Genomic DNA, 21,959 nt, shown 5'->3' on the forward strand with positions numbered 1-21,959 from the left:
AACAAGGATCCAGACATAGTAGACCTTGAGACCTTAGCACAACTGATTCCTTCAGACAAGGACCATTCAGTACCATTCAGGCTACAAAACTCAACATGGAGACATCAGCACCTGGCAAAACTAAAACAAAGACCTAATCCATCAAAGTCTGTAAATGTACTAACCTTGTGTTTTATACTTCTGCTTCTGGTTAACTTCTTGTTAACTCAATTAAGTAATTCCAGGACACATTTTTTAAGAGCTCACCCTAAGAAAGTCTTGGGGTTACATTGTAATCCTGATCACCCATTGTAGATGCTGACTGGTTAGTGAATTTGTTGATACCCACACCTTAATGGCTTTGCATACGCTGATTCTCTTTTTAATAATGGAATTATCCTGTGAGAACTGGCTGAAAACAAACCACTTGGAAACTGCTTCTTATGGGTTGCATATGAAGTGTTCCTTAAAAGCTATGTGTGTTGAAGGATGCTTTAAACTTGTGGACAGTAATTAAAAGTGATTTGATCATGAGGTCTCTCACCTAAATGGTGAAACAGTCCGCTGATAGATTGATAAGTTTGTGCTATTATTAGGAGGTAAAATAAATGGTAACAAGAAGAAGACAGGATAAAAAGTGGGAATATTATGCAAAACCACAGAACATGACTGAGGTATGTGGTTCAACCAACTTCATTTCAATTTCCTCTCATCCTCAAGACCCCATCTGACACTGTTTCACAGATAGGTGCTGAGGCTAAATTTTGCACCCTGTCCCAATCTTTGTATTTGTCTGGTCCACCCCTCAATCTACCAAGTGATGTAGGTTCTTATAGGCAAGAAATCTCAGGTAGAGTTTGGCTATGTTCATGCAGAAAAGATTTGGTAAGAATGGAGAAGGTAGCAGATGACTAATTCTGAGAGAGATTATGTGTAGTCACAAAGTGGGAGCAGAGCAAGCAACGGACATGTGCTTTCTTAGTATTTTGAGACTCACCTCATGATATCCTGCGAAAGTCTCTTTCTAAACCTTCTTGTGGCATTTTTATTAATAGGACATGGAGGCCACACAAACCACTAGAACTTATTCTAGACCAACTCACTTCATGGGGATAATGGCATCCTTAGCATTCATTCAGAAGTCAATTGCAATATATATTCTTAAAAGTTACCAAGCATTTGCTTTCATTACAACTGTGAGTTCATTTATAAACAAGGGTAGAGTTGTTTATACAGAGTAAAAGTCCTGGGATTTGCCAAGGGTGGCTGAACCAGGAGTGTGGTTGGAAGGACAGTGATAGGCAAAAAGCATTGACACTAATCTTGGTTAAAACATATTACCTATGATTAACATGACATTTCCAGATAATCTAGTCACATGCCTTTTTCATTTTTTCCAAATGCCATCTGTTGGCTTTTTTCCTCTTCCTCCTCTTCTTTTTTTTTTTTTACATTTATCATTTGTTTTATTTTAGCTTTGAGAATTTCATACATAAATATGTAGTTACATCTTTTTCATTCCTCCTCTAACCCTGTAGCTCTTTCTGTGCTCCTGACATGCCCTCTCAAATTCTTCTTTAATTATAAATATAATTATATGTATTATATATGTGTCTCTGACTATATATATGACCTATATATATATAATTATATATTTCCTTTAATTATATATAACTATATAATAATATGAATATAGGTTTCTAACATATATATACATGACCTATATATAATATATATAATTATATGTTCTCCTTTAATTATATGTAACTATAATATGTCTCTGATATGTTATGACATATACGTAATATATAACTATATATTCTTCTTTAGTTATATAGCAATATATGTATGTATAAATGCAACCTGCTGAGCTCATTTAGTGTTGCTCCTCTGGGTATACGTTTGGGTTTACCACTTGACAATCAACTGTCTCCATTCTAGAGAAGACAGATTTTCCCTCTCTCAGTAGTCATTATGCTCATAGCTCTTCATCTAGGAGTGGGATTTTTGAGATTTTTTCATCCACACTGGAATGTCAGCCCATGCTGTCAAAGTGCAGCTTAAGAGGCCTTGTTTAGGTGATTACCTTGTTAAGATTTCATGGAGGCTATTTTGAAAATGACTGAATTCCACTCTAAGTGGCCTAAATCTAATTTTCTTGTTAAAGACATCTTAATGGTTGGCACAAAGGCAATAAGGGCACTATGTAAATGGTAACAGTTGGGAACGTCCCTGCTCTGAAATGCTCATTCTCATAGAGAAGAGATTGCCTAGAAAGGAGTAGAAGGATGTTTCCATAACTCTTAGTTGTGACAACAGAATAGCACAAAGTGGGGAAAGTACTGATTTACCATTTTAAACACTGAGAAGAGCATAGTGCAGGAGCTGTGCCTAATTACAGCCTTCCTGCTGCCTCATTGCATGGGGGAAGGCATCATAGAAGACACAGGGAGAGAGAGAAGCAAGAAGGATTTTAAATGCTCTCTGATAGTGGTATCTACTCACATGGTGGCACATGCATGGTTTATAGTCTCTAAACCTCCATAACATGACAATGAATATATAACATGGGCTTGGGTTGGGAACACTTGCTCAAACAGTAGCAAAGGCTGTGAAAATCAGCTCCAATTCCGTGGATGGTTTAGCTCTGGATTCTCTTACAAAGCCCCTGTGATCCCTTGTGGACACGCAGTGCTGCCAAATTTGAATCACTGTTGAATAACCCAGAGGAATTTCTCTCTCACATTTCCAGCAGGCTCAGCTTCCTGTTCAAGGTGACTTTCTCATCTCTTCTTTTCTGTTTTCAGATTTATTTTGTTTTATGTGTACAAATGTTTTGCCTACATGTGTGCATGTGCACCACATGCATTCAGTGCCTAAGGAAGTAGGAAGAGGGCTTCAGATCCTCAGGATCTGGAGTTACAGATGGTTGGGAGCCACTGTGTGGCTCTTCGGAACTGAGTCCTGGTCAACTGCAAGAACAGCAAGTGCTCTTTTACCTGCTGACCTATCTCTCCAGGTCCCCTTACTAAAATTTGTAATACTACTTAGTCTAAAAAAAAAAAAAACCAGCCTTTTCCTAAATCACTCTTAAAGACTATATAGAAAGAATAGTCCTACATAATATGTAAATTCATTGATGTAAATCTACAAGTTCTCTTACAGAGTTTCCTTCTCTTAAAAACAAATCTGTCAAATTACTTCTGTGCACAATTAAGACAATTATGAAATTCTTACTCACTGGTGACTGTGTCAAGCAAGATGAGTCTCATGTAGTTGTGTGCTTGGCTTCCATCCACTGTCTTCTTTTCAGGACTCTTCTCATTAAGCCACCATTTGCTTGGTATTATTAATATTCTTAATCTATTGTGTTTTCTTTGTTCTGTGTAATAATTTATAGTTCAACCAAGAACAATACACTCATCTTTTAATGTTCAAATGAATATTAACAGTTAGCATTCCCATCTATTACAACCCAGTGACTGTGGAAATATTTCCTTCTGTTGTTTTGCTTCTCTCTCACCATAAGAACAGCCACATGGTTAGTTTCTTGTTTACAGTTGTTCCCAGGTTTCCCTGTAATGGGCATCTGTGTGCTTGTCTTAGGACATCTGTCCCATCAAAGGAAGTACAATGGCATTATCATTTGTTTCTTGGACATCTGTGTTTAACTTTAAAAAGAACTTTAAAGAAGGAGAAAGAAATTATTTATCATACTCTCTCTTGCATCTGGCATAAAATTTGGAAGATAGTTTTCATTTCGGAACTGTCATTACATTATTTTAGTAGTTGTATTTTCCACAATGTGTGCTTAATCTGTGTTTTATTTTATTTTTTTCTTTTTCTGTGCAATGTTCTTTATGGTGACCATTGCTTAAAATCCAATCTATATGCACCTCAAATGACCATATAACTAAATTAATTTCTTTAGCTATGTGGAGATTAGATTCTGTTGAGAGCTGCTTGTGTAGGTGCTGGTATCTGAATACTGATTCTCACAGGAAAGCAGCAATTGTTCCTGGTGTTGAGCATCTTTCAAGCTCCTCCATGCCTATTCCTAACTTTTACTAAAAACAGACAAATGCTCAACATTTACATGAAATGTAAGACTAAATATATAGAAAAAGAAAGCAATTAGATGTATCATAGTTCAGAAAGTACAGTTGTAAGAAATCATTTTCATTTAAAGTCAAGCAATTTAGTTTCCTTTTTAAGTTCCTGTGGTCGCTTTCCCACCCTTTTATAGTGGTTCTAAAAGGATATTTTTTTAATGATTCTAAAACTACACTAAGTAAAGTAAACATCTTAGAAATGAAGCTGGGCACAGAGAAATATATCTTGGCATTCAGTGAGTTGCTACTCAGAAGGCTGAAAAAGGCAGGAGGATCTCAAATTTCAAAATGGACAACATGGTGGTAAGATATCTCAAAACAGAAAGAGAAAAAGAAAAAAGTGATGTAGTATAACCCTAAATGTGTTTCATATTTGTCAGAACTCAGCTTTGCTTATTTATGATTTTGGATCTTACTGTCTTGAAAATAAGTCTGTGTTCATGGCCCACACCCATCACTTCACCCGAATTCCACTCTCCATGTCTAGACTTTGAAAAAAATGAGTAACAGACTTCTGTTAAAATGACCACAGTGTACTTTATTTAATGATTTGTGTACCTTGTGTTGCAATAAAATAAAAAAAAATCTACAAAATCCAAATATATAAAATTTCAAGTTTTCTTTCTTTTAAAGTTTTACAAGAAAAAAATCAGATAACCAAGGAAAATTATTCATTATGATGTACTACTTTCCACTTCATTTCATCACAAATTGTAACTTACTTAACTGACCAAAAAAACTATGGTACTGCAGTATAGCAAATACTCCACGCACTGTGCTTTGAGCTAGAGCACTTGGAGTCACTGCCCAGGGCAGCAACCTCCAACCAAGAAAGACACACTTACCAGTTGAATTCTAAAGGAAGGTCTGGTTATGTGGGTTTGGAATATGTATATCTATATATCTCTATATATATTTACATCAAAGAATTTAATAACTCATTTAAATTTTGGTTTCAAATAAAATTCCAAATACATTTGTACAATGTTTACAAAGTAAGAGACAGGACTGGCAGGTTTGCATCCGAGGCCAGGCACCGTGATGTCCGGGTGATATATCTTCACGTTGCCTGCACACACCTTATTTCTGAAATGGAGAGAGAAACTCAAGAATGTCACCCACTATGCATCAGAATACTATGTACAGTTGAAGTTAGGGAGCTGAGAACCTAGTGGCCTGTTCTCTTCAGGTTTGTCTTCATCTACCAGCTATTACTCCTCTTTTGCTCAGAGATAAATTTAAAATACAAACATTGGAAAGAGGAAGGGGAAAAGCACAAAATAGTTAAGGCAAATTAAGCAAATATGTACAGTCTCTTTGTGTCAGGAAGATGTGACTTTCTTTTTAAATCCCAAACCATGCTTTAAAAAATTCAAATAAAGCAAGTCTGGTGTGAGTTGGGTTGCTTGTGTTGTTTTAATTTTTTTTGAAAATTGTTTTGCACCAAATAACCATTTGAAATTTGCAGTGGAATAATTTGTTAATTCTGAAGTGTATGGTTTTGTATTTTGAAACCAAACAACAGTAGCTGAGGTAGTTAAATGTGAAACTTACACAACTTAAAATAATGAGAGAATGGAGAACCAATGTAAGGAGCCCAGACTCTTGCCATCTGGAAGCAGGCTCACCAAGTATGATGGTTTCATACCCAGAAAAACATTTGTTCTCTTGGATGCCATTAGTTCAGCCAGGGTCAACATGACTAGTGGCACTTGCTTGGATGCAAATACAAAGAAAGTCTGCTTTCCAGTCTTCTCATCTATAGATAGAGAAGACTTTTACAAGGTGTATGTATTGAAGCCATTATACAAAATGACATTATTTATCATTACTAGAAATTCCAATCCTAGTTATAAAAGATTGAGGGAAAGTGGTAAAGAACAAAAGGGAGGGATATTATTCTCTCATTTTTAACAGCATATTTGTCTTAGCTTTAAATCCAGAGTACTGTTTGGCTTCAAAGAAGATAGTCATCTCTGGTTCTCTTACTGAGAATAGAAAGCCTCTTCTTACTGAAAATAGGAAGCCATCTTCACACCTGTCCCTCTGCATTTATTCTTAAGGCTACTGAGCCATCTGGCTACAGAGAAGAAAAGCAGAAAAGCAAGAGTTGTTTTTTTTTTTTTTATTTTTATTTTATTTTTATTTTTTAAGTAGAAGCAAGATTCTCATTAAGGCTAACTATGCTCTTCTCCACTGCGCCCCATTGATCAGACAATGGCTTTAAGTGGGGCCTAAATGAACTGTTGACCGTCAGGTTCGTGAAAACGGTTTTGTGAAGGTAATATGTCAGTAATATGGTTGACATAAATAAGCTGGGAAATAGTTCTTTTAGGAAGTAAAAGATTTTTCTCTCTGTGTCTGTGTCTTTCATTTGCCTATGAAAAGAATGTTAGCTGGCTGTAGCCATAAAATTGGCAGTTGTATTTACAAATAATCACATATATGATGCTTACAGAATGATGGGCCCATTTCTAAATAATCACATATGCTAAAAGCTAGGCTTTTCTAATACACGTTTATTTTCATGGAGGGCTCTAGAGGATTCCATGTGGAATAGAAACCACTGAAGAGACTCAACTCTTTTCCCCCCAGCAATACTATGTTGCTCTCTGCCGCTCTATGTATATGGCATGTTGTTGGGACCTGTACTATTCTCTTCCATTGAGAATGCTAAGCCATTATGTGGAACAGCTGTTCAGCTCTCTCTAACCTATTTAGATTTTATCTTTCACTTTGTGATAGAATCTCTCTATAGAATGTTCTCTCCACCACCTCCTGCTAGTCATACCAAACCCACCCAAAACTAGACCAAATAGTCAACTTCAGTTTTTCTGTATAAAACTGAATCAAAACCGATGTTTATTTTTATGATAAAAAGGATATACTTTTGTATTTTGGGGTAGAAAAATATTGGTTTCAGAAGGAGATAGAAAGTCAGGAATATTCAAATTACCTTTTGCCCACTTACTGTTCTTACATGACCTGACTATCCTAACAAACTCTATTCTGGCACTGTAGATAATTTTTGAGGAGTCACATAATTTTCAATGCTACAGTCATGCTTCAGAAAGTCTAAAGTCATGAATTAGAAATGTTTAGCCAATTTGAAATTTTAAATCTTTGATTGAGTCCATTGACAACTTAATTTTAGAGAAACAAAAGAGATTATATTGGGTGTCAATACTGTAAGTAATCCAAGTACAACTTGATTTCTAATTCACTCTTCAAGGGAAAATTTGGAAAGTATTTCATATTTTAAGAGTATGGAATTTATTTTGTAAATGAATTTAGTTATTAAATAAGAGTACTGAATGGAGCCACATCATTCACATATTTCCCCTACTGTTAGCACAGTTCAGTGGTGCATTCTTATTTTATAATATTGACTCTATGGCTCAAAAATTACAAGTGCTTATAACCCTACTTAGTTTAGTCATTTAGGCAAGGAAATAGACATTGCTTTGAAATAGTTGTACAGGATCTTTGCTGAGGTTGTTTTTCCTACCATCTCCCCACATTTTAAAGCCTTTGTGGAGCTCACATCTGTGTATTCCATTTATGCAAGTAGCCATATTTCAATATGGTGCTGAAGCCTTTAAACAAGCACTTCACTGAAATATTTAAAATACATTTATAACATGGAAATGAATCAGCTCAAGAGTTCTCAGCAGAAACACTGTTACACATTCTTCTGTTGCAAAGATGTTGTGTTAGAAATGATATATAAGCCCAGTTAAACCATTCCAAATCTCATCTTAATAATACCTGTTACTTATTGTCCAGCAGAGGATCAGTTGGCCTCACCAAGGCTGAACTGGGGACTCTACATGGTTCTGAAAAATGGGATCAGCCATACAAAGTCCTTAGGGATTAGAAAGGGCCAGGTTGTCTAAATGTATTTATAAACATTTAGTAAAGTTCAGTGTGTTTAAGTAGAAAATGGTCCATCTATGGAAACACTTGGTGTCCATATGAGGGATTAATTGTTCTCATTATAAAGTTTATAATTTCTGCCTAGACTTTTAATGGAAAAGTTTTCACTGGCGTAGCTGCTGCTTTTCAGACGATGGTGGCATCCACCCTTCCTCTTCCTGTGATGCACACGGTTCTCCATGTTCCTACAATTTAGTGAGAGGCCTGGTAGTCTCTAACCCAAGTGCTTTACCAGCTTTCACATTCCTTATAACACCCTGTGAGGTAGGTAAAGAAATATCCTCACTCTTTTATATGGGGGGAAAATGAGGCAAAGTAAGTTTTGAGGTATAGAGATAGAGTTGGAATGGGGACCCAGGTGTGTACAGATTCCTTGCTTCTTTGTTGCTATCATTGAACCACATGCCCTCTTGTCACTATACCTGAAAGGAATATATTCCATACTGAAGGGAATATTGTTTTATAGAATATCTTTAAACATGTTTAAAACAATCATAATATTCAATACAGAGATTTCTGTTTTTCTATTATTTCTATACATTTCATACCAGTCACCCCAGAATCCGAGATAGTAGAAGAAACAGCTCTTTTTCTGGGTATGATTGCTGTTAGCCTTTCTGTTTTACTATTAGCTAGACATTCTCTCAATAACACACAGGTGCAGAGATTGATGATCTCTAGGGAAAAGTAAAACAAAAACAAAACCTTCAGTGTACATGTCAGTTGCTTTTGAAGGATCATAAGTACCTGGTTTGTGGCCACAATCTGTGTTCTGGGTAGTGTCCAAAATAGTTAACGTAACAGGTAGACAAACACAGCTTAGTGATGACGCTTTGGTGTACAGGGAAAGGAGAGACTCAAGAATGAATTTCAACATCTGCCACATTGTGTTATTCTTGGCTCTGAGTGTAGAATTGTACATGATCACAATGCTACTTAGGGACTTGGGAGTGTATGCACTGTGTTTAGAAATCCCTCAAAAGGTTTGCATAGCCAAATGCCTCTCCAAAATCTCTACAGTAAGTGCCTCAGAGCAAGTTGTACAGCTAAAGTGCCCTTTTGGGGGAATTAGTCACACAATTTGTGTGTTTTTCTGCCAAATGTCAGATCATTTGACAGATAAGCCAGGCACTCTATTTAAGTAGATCAACATCTTTGCCATCCATCAGACCAGAAGTAGTAAGATCAATTGCCCAAGATTACCAGGAAGAAACAAATTTGGGGCAGAGTGAATATCCTCAGCCCTCCTTTTGAAAGGTGAATTTCTTTCATGGTAGACTTTTTTTCCACATGGAGAAATGTGTTAGAGATTACCTGGGAAAATAACCAACATTACAATATTCATGGTAACCAGCAAGCAGTTATTAACTGGAATGATATCTGTAAACAAAATCCCAAAAGTTAGATAATGTGTTTGATTTGGGCAAAGTTCTTTTTCCTCCAGCTGCAGCCATAATATTTACCACAAAGTATTTAGATCAAACAATTTAAACAACTTTAGCTTTAAGATATTACAGGGGAGACTTCAAATGAAGTGTTGAATTTGAACAATAAAAAGTTAAAGAGTTTATATTTCCTTTAAACCATTATGTCAAGTATACTTTGTAAATGTTTAAGATTTATGAACATCAGAATATCAATGATAAAATGATGAAACATAGCAAAACGCTAAAAGAAGTTTTCTTCCCCAGAAAAGGCAGTGGAAAGCCTCGAAGAACCATCACATTGTATAAGGTCCCCAGGCATTCATGTATAGAGCATCTGAAGCACAGCCAAACATCCTCTTCCAGTCATGTATTTTTAGAAAGTAAATAAAAATATGTTGCAGTTACTCTGTGTGATTTATTTCTCTTTGTACAACAAAGAGACTCTTAGCAGCAAAATGTTGCCAACAAAAAATGACTACACAATAAAACTAAGTTCCACCTGCAACATCCGAGCAGTTTGTCCATCTATACATCAGACAAGAAGATGAAAGAGTATATGCTTCAAACATCTAGACTCTTCCAGCGATTCCAGATGTGTGCTATCCCAAAACCATATGTGCTGCTTGTATGACCAACTTCTCGATTTTTCATAGGGATATTTGCATTTGTGTGGACAGTCTTCACTTTTTAATAATGCTGCACTGTCTACTTTGGTTGACATCTACTTTCACAGTGGTCCAGCAGTCATCTGGAAAATTCAAATGTTGGAAGCTGGCAAATGAAAAGAAACTCAGTCATGAGGAAAAGTCAGAACTTTGGGGTGATCAACCGTCTAATGGTTTTTGTCTAGCTGGAGAAATTGCATAACTGTCCTTTTAGTTTATTCCATTGTTCTGAAAATTACTCTCACAGGAATTATGAATCTGGGAATAGGTGTACTGTTAAGGTGACTGATGGGCAGAATCAAGATCCAAACTGTTTTGCAAGAAAGAGTTCAGCTGGGTGAAGTACATTTGAACATGGGGCTGTCGTGATGCTATGACCTATTTACAGTGGGATGAAGAGTAAGGCCATGGTAACCCTGAATCTCATTGTAAGTAAAAGAGAGATAATTAAATAGTCTGTGTTTAACTAGCAAGTGTGACTTATAATCCATTGGAAGGTATTGATGTAGAGAGCACTACAGGGGCCACTAATTGACAAGAACTATCAGAGGGAAGGTTTTCTTGGAAAGAGCCAGTATTGACATGAAGCTTCCTACGTGCCCTCCATCTTTCCATGTTAGCCAGGCCTTGTTCTTTCATAAAAAGATTTGTGAATTACCATAATTATGGAATGGCAGAGATTAATTTATGTGTCTAGTTTGTTAAAAAGGCAAATGTTCCTGACAAGTGATGGAGACGTTTTCTTGGGCCTATATGCTGGTACAGATCTTCTGTCCTGGTACTCATTACTCTTATGGACACAGTTATTTCTGAGGCTTGATAGAGAAGACTGTTGTGCCCCTATGTCTCTACAGTTAACCAACTTATACAGTTAACCAACTCCTACACTAGGTTCCTGAGCATTACCTTAAACTTGCTAGTGCTGGTTTCCTGGCATGTGAGAGTAAGTCACATGGTAGGAGGCTGCCTTTCTATCATTCAATTTTAGTGGTTATACACAGACACAATTCTAAGGAATGACTTGCCTGGACATGAGAGCTGATGACCAGGAATGCCACTCAAAAGCTCCATAAAAATCTTTGATAAAGCCACCAAGATGCTTATATAGGGAACGAAATGGTCCCTACTCCATTTTTTTTTCCTGGAGTGCCTAATGGATACATTTGATGACTTTTACTCTCTTATCTAAATCTAAACTCTAAAGCCCATGTCACACAATTGGATAGAAATTCAACAAGACCACACGCATATCTGACTCTTGCTTACTCTGAACCTCTATCTGAACTTCTGACAACTTCATTTTCACCTTTATTTGAAAAATAGAAATGGAAGGAATCATGATTAGAAATTCTCAGCAGTCCTGTTTTCTTGTAAATGGAAATGTAGGCATTAAGGCCATTTGTTTGGTCATCTTTAACCAAGATTTTATGTGATTTGAGAAGTTATAGGCTAGTTGATTCCTTGTAGAAATGGATATTGGTTTGGAGCTGGTAATGTTATCACATAAGACGGCAGGCATTGAATCTCTCTATAACTACACCTGTGCAGATTTAACCTCTGAAGCTGAGATATAATAAATGAAAGCTTCACACATTGGTTATTATAATGCTGACAATAGAACAAGTTAAAAGGGGCAAAGGTACTCAAGACAGATTAGTTATTCACAGATGACAGAGACTTTTTTCATTTCCAAACATGTGGGTTACAATCCACTTGAAGCAGGTCCCTTTACCCATACCCATTTCTCTGAGCTATACAAACTCCCAGGAATTCACTGGCTGATCTTTTAAGAAGGAGTTCTTATTGGAAAAAATAAAGAAAGCAGATGGATACCATGGACATTCGCGTTGAGGGACCAGGTAGCAAAATTTCCTCAGCTCTGCTTCTCAGAGGTCCGTCCTTCAGGCCTGGGCACATCAGGGCACAGGGCTGAACCAACTGCTCCTTTCCCATTAATTGATTCATGTTCTCTTCTAGTAGCTTGATTGCAAAATTACAAGTCAAGAATTTGCAAGATTGAAGTGTCTGTTGGATTAATTAACTGCAATTCATCTCCATTAAAATTTGATAAGTTCCAATGTTTCTGTAAAAAAGAAGGGTTGAATTAAGGCATCAGTGTTCTGAACTGTGTGATAGCTAGGAATGTGTGTCTGCAGGTCTTGGCTCACTGCACTCTGCCGCTTTCTTCACAGAGTGCCTTGCTTCTAATTCAAACCAAGGAAAATGTTTCACCCCAAGCCATTGAAACACTTAGGAGACCCATCCAATCCCTTTTTATGCAGAACACATTTGATATGTTTATAAAGGAAGTTGAGTATTTTAGTGATTTGAAATCAGGTTCTAAATGACAGTTTTTCTTTTGCTGGCTGGCTACTGTCCTTTGGTTGTATGGTAGTGACTCGCTTTTCGTTTGTTTGTTCGTTGTTTTCCTGTTTTAAGAAAAAAAAAATCATAGGGGTTCCTTAGAGAAATCACAGGTTTAATTGGTGTGTGAACTTCATGGTGCACAACACACTCAGATCAATTTCTGGCCTTCCTGTAACAATAGATTGCAGTGAATGGCGCATTAAGACACTTTGCTGGTTTGTAATAGAAACAGGGGTTTCTTTCCTTTCCTTTCCTTTTCTTTTCTTTTCTTTCTTTTTAAAAAAAAATATCTAATAAAAAAATTGAAAAAAAAAGAAACGGGTTTCTTACAATGATAGAAACTCAAAATATATTTTCAACACACTTAGGGGTATTTTAGAATTTAGTTATAGTGAAATAATTTGAAATAATTAAAATTGTTGATTGATATAACTCCATGCTAGAATGCCAGGACAATAGTTAAATTAAATTAGCTTCAACACAACATCCCCATTTGTGCCTATTTGCAACACTTAAAGTAAGAATTTGATTAATTCCATTTTAATGCAAATTAAGTCTTAGAGAAAGGAAAGGGCAAACCTGTTTAATTTGGTCGATGAAAGTATAATTAAAAACACAAAACCTCACATTTTCTGAAACTCTAATAACAGAGAAGGTGGCAGGCTTCAATAATAGCACAAAAGAGAATTTTGTGTTGTACTATGCTGCTAATATTTGCTTATTATTTTAATTCATTAATTCAATATTAAATGAGATCTTTGTTATACAAGCATCTCATCAGTAACTATATGTGTCTAAATGTCTAAGAAAGTGATAACCTGCAGGTGAATGTAGCAATGGTGACTTGAGCCTCTGTGGTCAGGATATAACATGCCTATTCCCTTCCCTTCCTTATTTGTACTGATATACATTTACATAGTTTCCTCATACCTGTCTCTGTGTGCCAAGTACTTAGTGGCAGGGTTACAGGTAAGTCCTATAAAAGTTTATATTTCTTTACCATTTTAATGTAGAATTAAGTATATATTGAAGTAAGAAAAATGTCAGTGTTCTTGAGTAGAAATGATTTAGAAATGAAGCCTAGGAACCAGTTAAGCAGCTTAGAACCCACTGTGAGTGAGTTACTGACTCTTTTATCCTTGTTGGTGATTTAGTGGCTACAGTCACAGGATCAGGCTTTCTGAATAAATAACCAAGGGAATTAGTAAGGGTTGAATATGTGACACTGATTACAAAACTCCCTGATCTCAGTTGTCCCATCTATAGAATAATGCAGGTTTCCTTTAATATCCTGTTGAAACTACTGACCTCAAACTTAACATAAGTTCTCCAAGATCTGTTTAAGTAGGAACATGAGATGCCACTTTGGATGTGTCATTGAAACTGAACATCAAGAGGATTTTAAAAACAAACAGAAGGGTTGGGAAATTGGTTTAATATCTGCTACATTTTCAGCATCTGTTCAAACAATAAACCCAGTTCCTATCTAACTCTTGGTTCCTGGCATCAATGGATGGGATAGGACTTTGTCACATATATCACTGCTTTTAAATTGCAAGGATAAAGAACATACCAAATGCCTTAGAATTCACTATATATTTGAATCTATACTTAATATACTCTTTTTTGTTTTTTGTTTTTTGGGTTTTTTTGGTTTTGAATCTAGCTCTTCAATTTGAGATAACATTTCTAGATTAGCACTAAGCCTTCAAACAATCCCCTTAAACATTAATTTGGTGAAATGTAAGATGGGAATGAATTATCATATAAAAACAATGTCATCTCAAACTGTCTCACTTTCATGAGTAGCTTTGATTAATTATTTTTCAGTCTGTTTAACTGGATAATGGTCAGAGACACGGATAAAACACAAGGAAAGAAGGATGAGGGAACTTTATATTTCAGACTTAATTTAGTGTAGAGCAGGGTCATGGAGTGAGGCCTGCTATCTAAATGAAAAAAAAAAAAACAAACACAAACAAACTAACAAACAAAGACCAAAAACACAGAACAAAAAATGGAAACACTGACCCACCCACAGTGAGTCAAATTTGAAGCAGTATTTGGATTCATACAATAGAGACTTCCATTTCTCACCACCCAGAGATCTTTTAGTCTTTCTTGAAGTATTCCTGGAAAATATTGAAACACGGTTTTGTTTTCCCATTGGGCTTGCTGAGTCAAAAAGTAAGCTTTGGAGAGATGACCACTGTTCTTGGAAATCTTTCTGTTGGTAGAAGTTGTGTCTAACTTTTGTCATTATGTTTCCCTAGTTTAGCTGTGATGTCTTTGACAAGCTATTTACCATCTTTGGAATGTATCATCTGAAAATGATGTCACTTACTGGTGTTTGTGAGGGGTAAGGGAGATAGATCCCAGAGGTAAGGATCTTCAGTACAGCACTAACACATGGCAAATTCTTAATAATGATACTCTAACTGATATGGGGATCAAGCCACAAGGAAATCTATAGGAAAACAAAATAACCAAAGCAATGTTCAGCTTAGATTGTTTCTGAGTTTGTGTCATATCAGTATAATGTGGAAGCATTTAAACAAAATCATTAGGCAAGTCAGGAGCATCCAACATCCTTGCATAGCAAAGCCTAAGCCACCCAGGTGGCTACAGTTTGTGTTTATGGGCAAGATTACTGCCTATAATATAATAATGATCTAACATGTTGCTTTTTCATATAATCTAGGGGAAAGGTCAGGTAGACAGTAAGGTTATCTAATGCCTTATCCACTCTTTGGAGAGTTTCTGAGCCCCTTATTTCTGTGGGCACATGGCTGCTTGCCACTTCTTCCATTTGGCTCTCTGCTGTGGTAGCTGCTTGTGGGCTAGCCTAATTGCTACAATTAGTAAAATTAAATGACTCATTATGTTTTTATCCAATTCTACCCACATGCTGCTGTTTTACTTCTAATGGGTAATGATCCTGTTGAGGCTGTCCATCACAGGGACATATCTAGAGACTAGTGATGGGACCATTTTCAGGACAGCAACTGAACAAGACCTGTTGACAGAAAGCTATGTCATGACCTGATGCTACTATAGGTGCCTGAGAAAGAAGAAAGGATGTGACCTAGTGTTTAAGTTATTTCTCATCTGGGTACAGATTGTGGAAAGAGACTCAGGGAGGGCGACTAAAGTGAAGTCACCTATTCCTGGTCATTTAGAAGCATCAAATGTTGGGTAGCAGATTGGTGTCATAAGTCAAAGCTGGAAGATTAATGTTTTTTTTTTTTTTTTTTTTTGCTATTTTCAAAAGTGACACTGCATTACTAGTCAAAGAAATGTGAGATGATTTGTGTCCATCATTAACATTATATCAAGGTCCACCTTGGTCATGCTGTGCTGTCAGCTTCTGTCTCCCCCATCCTCCCAGACTCTGATTCTGAAAGACAGTTGGAACTATTTTTAAAAGATGCTTTAAGGAATTTTCCTTGGAAATATAAAAATGCAGGCAACTCATCCAAGCTTTATATAGAAACAGTCGTGGCTAATGGCAAAGATATGTGATGAATGCAAGGGAGCATATATTTAGTCTAGAAAGTAGTTCATTAGAAAAAATTCACAGGATTCTTGTCTAAACATTGTGTCAGAATTTGTTTCCACTCATTAGCATCTAATGCATTTGAAAGTGACTCTCAACTTATACAACCCTGTATAGACATACACATTTTCCTTGACTTAAGCCACATGTTCAATAAAATTCGAAGTAACATAAACTATTCTATTAAGCCACTTAAAAGATGAGATGCTTAAGGATGATAAAGTTCACTCAAATCATGGAGCAAGGAATTTCATGTCTTACAGGCCTGGACAATAAGGACAGTTGATTTTTTAAAAAAAGAAATAAATAGAAGTTTCTGCTCTAAAAGGTCCTATAAGTGATTTCAAAACGTCATGGAGATTTAAATTATTCCCATGCATTTCTAAGTTTATCTCTGTGTATATGCATGTAAAAGAGTCAGTCTTTCTGTCTGTCTGTTTCTGTGTACTTATTGAGAGTATGTGAGAAGATACCTGTGCCATGGTCTGTGTGTGGGTCAAAGGACAAATCTGGAGAAATTGATATCTCTTTATGTTATATGAGTTTCAGGGATCAAACTCAGGTCAAGTTTGTATCTTTTTTCAGTGATTAACTTTATTGCTGAGCCATTTTATGGGCACAAAAGTCCAAAAAGCTATCATATACCATTCCATCTATCATTTGTATATCTATCTATCTATCTATCTATCTATCTATCTATCTATCTATCATCTATCTACGTATCATTCATATCCATCATTTATCTATCACCTATCATTTGTCAATAAATCTAATCTATATTATCTATCTCCTATCATTTATCTATCATCTATCATATCTATCTATAATCTATCTATCTGTCTATCTATCTATCTATCTATCTATCTATCTATCTATCTATCTATCTATTATCTATCTATCATTCAATCTATTTAAAATATATATGCAGGGCCATCAATATACTATGTCATACATGTGGGGGACAGGGAACAACTTGAAGGAGTCAGTTCTCTCTATTACCATGTGGATTCTGGAAGTGGAACTCATACTATCAGGGTTAGTGGCACCTTGAAGTGCCTGTCAAACCATCTGTCCAAAGCATATCATGTCATTAAAACATAAAGCAAAGTAAACTGGGTGTTTACAGATCCACTATTTTACATTTATCCTCAGATTAGTTTTCTTTAGATTATCTCTGTAACTTGTCTGTTGTGAATACTTGAATTACAAAATATTAACCTCTTGATAAGGGAATGTATTTCATCTGTTGAGTTAGTAGCATTCTTCACAAATGAATTTTCATGCAGTGTCTGCAAAGTCTGTTCTTGAACAGGACAAGGCACAGTTAAGAAGGATACTGTAAGTATGCAGAGAATGTAAAGGACATATTTTCTTGGGAATCAGACTTTGATAGGCATAGAAAAGAGACACAAATGAAGCCTCTGCACAGTTAAAGTGTATGTATGTGTGTTCTTAAGTATGGATTAATCTATAAATGCTAATTAGATTTTCTTTCTTTAGAAGACATGACAATCCTGTGGAAACATTAGCTACTATAAGATAGCAAGTTCTTGTTTTTAGCTAACCAGAGTGGATTCAGGCCCAGGAAGTCTCAGCCCAAGACAAAGAGTCCCTTATTTCTATTTGTGTGCTAGCCATTGCTCACCATTTGGATTATTTTCAGCTATTTTGTGCAGAGCTTCATGTCAGATGAAAATAAGATTTTATGAAGAATGATACTTGTTTCTTTGTGCATTATCAGTGCCTCATTGTATCCTGTCTTCTAACTCCAGTGTCTGTGTTTATGTTCTACAGGAGCCTGATGACAGCCAGTGCTTTCTGAATCATCAGAGCAACATTAAGTCCTGCTGGAGCAATGCTATGATTGTTGTTTGCTTTTCTTACATTTGAAAGTCACTACTGTAACATGGTTGATAACTTGTTTCCTTAATAAGAATTCACTCACTAAAACATCATAATTTTCTCATAAGTCTGGACCAAGAATATTTTCACTATTTGGGAAATAGCTGAAAATCAGGATTTTTACATTTATTTGACTATTTATATTACCAGGAGAATCCAAGCACATTACCTTTTATTTGTACCATGGCCGTTTTAACCCTTAACATGTTACATATGAGGTCAAGTTGAGAAGTAACTTACAACTTACATGAAAGAAGAGTGGAGGATCCTGTTGGATTGTTTGGCTGGACACTATTACATTGGAACTGTTATTCTCTCACAGAATCAAAGCTATGGTCCACCTGGGAGGGTGAGTCTTCAGAGTTCATCAGCTAAAAGTTGTCTTGGAACTAATGAAGTTAATAACTCATGGTTCTGCATACCAGCAAAGTATCTGCCCAAATTATTGTGATTCTCTTCACCACTGGAATGGACTGTGTTCACCATTTGCGAGAAGCCAAGTGTCTTCTTGGAGCTTTACTGTGGCAAGGGAATATTTTTTTCATTTCAACAAAAGATCTGAGTATTGTAGTGGAAATCTTGCTTGAAGGGTCAAATCTTTGAATATTATGAAGTATGTCTGATAAAAATTGTCTGTCTTTAAAAATTGTTTTGGGGCTTTTTACCAAAAAGTCCCAGGTTGAGCCCTCTGTCACTTCCTGCAGATGTTACTTTGGGGACCACAATCTTTGGATATCATGTCCATTTCAGGTGGTGGCTGTAGATCTTAACTATTTTAAATGAATACTTAAATAAAACTTTCTTCCATCTTTTTTACACTTGATCTTAGCCAAAAGGCCGAGAAGCGATCTTCCATCTTTTTTAAATGACTTGTCTAATCTTTAATATATCAGCTGGAATAGTATAAAACCAGGCAAGGAAGTTTAAGACATCTTCCACTGTGGTCAGGTTGTTCTAATGGATGGATGAAAGAAATCACATATTTGATTTCCTGTGAGACATTGACCAGTCTTCACAAGCCCTTTTCTAGTTAGGCTACTTCCCTCTTCACTTGATACTCTGATAGCACCCCTGCTCAGATTCTCAGGGCCATCAAATTGCTAAATATAAGGTGATCTTGCCAGAGACAAGTGTTTTCCATCTGGTGAGGCAGGCTGATGGAGTTGTAGACTGGATTCTGACATCCCAAGTGAATATGACATTTAACGTATTTTAAATAATTCCAAGTCTATAAAAAAAAGCAATGATGCCTATATGTACACCCTATATTTTTATTACAAAAATATTGAAATAATCCATGAGTTATTCCACTCTGCACCAACTATAAAAAAATACTATCAAAGTTTGACCGGCACTTTTAATGCAACAAAAGCACCATGACCAAGGACACCGAAAACAGAAAGCGGGAATGTTTACTTGCTGTATGGAGGTATTTAAAACTCAGAAGCTTGTAAGAGCACAACTTTACAGATGATTCAAATACAAATCTTAGCTGATGGAGTGGTAAGCCCTCAAGCAGTCCAGGCAGTTTTTTTTTAATGGCATACACATTGTATCTGTATGCTCTCACTTGCTAAATTGTGTCCCAAAGTCTCTAGTAGACACATCATTTTGACCTTGGATGGGAAGAGGGTAAGTCTGTACACTGCAGGGAACCTGATTATTCTTCTTTTGTCTGTTTTGGGAAACCACTTATTCTCAGATTTTGGGGATTCCATATCAGTTCTGTAATTGGACAAAATTTGGCACTCGAAAGATGTGGCATGTGGTTTCCGGAATCATACCTGCTGACCCATGTCATTCTGCACCTGGAAACAGTTCTGGAAACAGACATGGACACAGACCTTGAAACAGTCCTTGTTCCTCTCCTGTGGCTCTGTGGGTGCATTCCAATATGAGATGCACACACCTGAGAATCTGAATCTCACTCTGTCCCTTCCCCAAAGACTCTTTTTATATATTATATTTTTGCAACTGAATACTGAATTATGATTAGCATTTAATTTACATTACAGATATTGAGCTCCTTGGTCTCATCAAAAGCCATATATGTGCTGCATAGGATTTCTGTCATGAAGAATGTTCTCATCTGCAAAACCTAAAGTAAAAACAAATCCTGAAATATGTAGAAAAAGAATCATCCCATCAAAGCTAGTTAGTATGAGTGTAAACACTTGAGTTTTGCTGTCCACTTCATTGATGCTACTGGTTTGCAAAGGAGAGAACAGTTTATAGAATTGTCCCAAGTGTGCTGCTTTCTTCCTGGAGTATGTTGTGAGCTTTGCATCAAGGAAATCACCTAAGCTTTTTTTCTTTGAGATTTATTTTTATTTTATGTGTATGGGTATTTTGCCTGCATATATGTCTATGCACCATGTGTGTGCAGTGCTTGAGGAGGCCAAAAATGGACATTAGATCTTCTGGAATTAGAGTTGCAATGAACTACCAAATGGATGCTGGGGCTCAAGCCTGGGTCCTTTGCAAGAGCAGGCAGTGCTCTTAACTACTGAGTCATCTCTCCAGCCCCACCTTAACTCCTTTGATTGAGGGGTGGTGGTGGTGGTGGTGGTGGTGTGTGAACATATTTATGCAAAACTTAGTAAAACCCATCAAAATACCCTAATAATTAGAGGCAACATTTTTCACAATAATGTTATCCTCCAGTGAATGTGCCCGAAACCTCTGCTGGAGGAGTTTGTAGCAACAGTCATATTAAGCTGACAGTGCCCTTCAGGCAGAGTAAGAGACTCTCAGTACTGCTGGCTTGAATAGACACCAGCAGCAGGCAGTCAGCTGATGGAAGATCAAACCATACCACGACTAAGAACATACAGCTCGCTGCCCTACTCTTGGATAAGGTGTCATTATTGCCACAGCCCTGCTATTACCCCTTCATGTGAACACTGTGGCTCCTTGTGTTTTATAAAGTGGTTTCATATTCCAGCCTCTCCTGAATAAGGGCATCATCCTTGTACTGCAGCCTTGGAGGAGACGGGGAACATTCAAAGGCTAAAATGGCCTTTCTCAGGCTTCGGTCTAACACATGTCTCTCCCATGCTGGATATCTATTCCTGAACAGGTCAATTTTAATGACTGATTCTTCAATCCGTGGTGGTCGAGATGATGGGGTGGGTGGTGCAGTTGGTCTCACTTGAAACACAGGTACACATCCATCCCGCTCTGCAAATTTCTGATCACGGTCACTGGCGACACTGCGGTTGTTGGAGATGGACCGTAGTGTGCTTGTGGCTACTTCTGGAGGCAGAGAGAAGGCAGTGGCAGGGTCATCACAAGCACAACTTGGTGACTGCCCAAATCTGGGCCCATTGGGATGGAAGAAGGCATAGTACATCAGCATAAAAACAACACCTGTTAAAAAGCTGCTGAAAACCACGCACAATGCAGGGATGGCAAATGCATCTGCAATCTGGGGAGCTTTGTAGAGGTACCAGAGTGCACTCAAGGCTGTATTTTCCAAAAGAATTACAAAATAGTAAATGAACAGCCTGCAGCGTGTCCTGCCTTCCTTGACATTGAACCAACTGAAGATGTAGATGATGCCCACCACCATGTCAAACACAATCTCTTCCCATTTGGTGATACAGAATTCTGTCTCACAGTGGACAATCCAGAAAGTCATGATGCACCAATGGAGGACAATAAATATCCCAAAATACAGCTGGAAAACCGAGGCAAAGAGGGCAAATGTGATGACCCTGGCAGCGATGGTGAAGAAATGCCAGCAGAACTGGATGATGACAGCCATGTAGCTGATGGGCTTTTTGTCATCTCGGGAGTCCCGAAGAGCCTTCTGGTAGGAGGCTAGGGCCCAAGCCAAGGACACAAGGGAGGCTGCTGCTGTGAAACCTACAAAGGCAAACAGGAAGACATTGGTCAAAAGTGAGAGACAGTGATAGTATGGGAGGTCAAGCCACATGGCTGTGGTGACTTGGGACAAGATAGCTAAACCTCAGCAGAGTCTATTTATTTCTTTGAGTTTTAATTGGGTTAAACA

At 37.0% G+C, this 21,959-nt stretch overlaps 1 protein-coding gene across 3 annotated transcripts in view; it reads right to left on the reverse strand.

The window, feature by feature from the left end:
- Nucleotides 1-6,558: 6,558 nt before the first annotated feature.
- Xkr4 (XK related 4) overlaps nucleotides 6,559-21,959 on the reverse strand; it is a 459,508-nt gene continuing 444,107 nt past the window's right edge. The window contains exons 3-5 of one of the 3 annotated variants that reach the window (XM_085835370.1): nucleotides 18,192-21,811; nucleotides 11,953-12,202; nucleotides 6,559-10,202 (exon numbers count right to left, since the gene is read on the reverse strand). In XM_085835370.1, coding sequence (XP_085691496.1) covers nucleotides 20,865-21,811 — 947 coding nt within the window. In that variant the 3' untranslated portion in view covers nucleotides 6,559-10,202; nucleotides 11,953-12,202; nucleotides 18,192-20,864. Of the gene's footprint in view, nucleotides 12,203-18,191; nucleotides 21,812-21,959 lie in introns of all 3 variants that reach the window. The other 2 variants (XM_085835368.1, XM_021171114.2) reach the window with 2 other exon arrangements.

Source organism: Mus caroli, unplaced genomic scaffold (assembly GCF_978045245.1).
Source record: "Mus caroli unplaced genomic scaffold, Mus_caroli_1 scaffold_1, whole genome shotgun sequence".
NCBI lineage: Eukaryota > Metazoa > Chordata > Mammalia > Rodentia > Muridae > Mus > Mus caroli.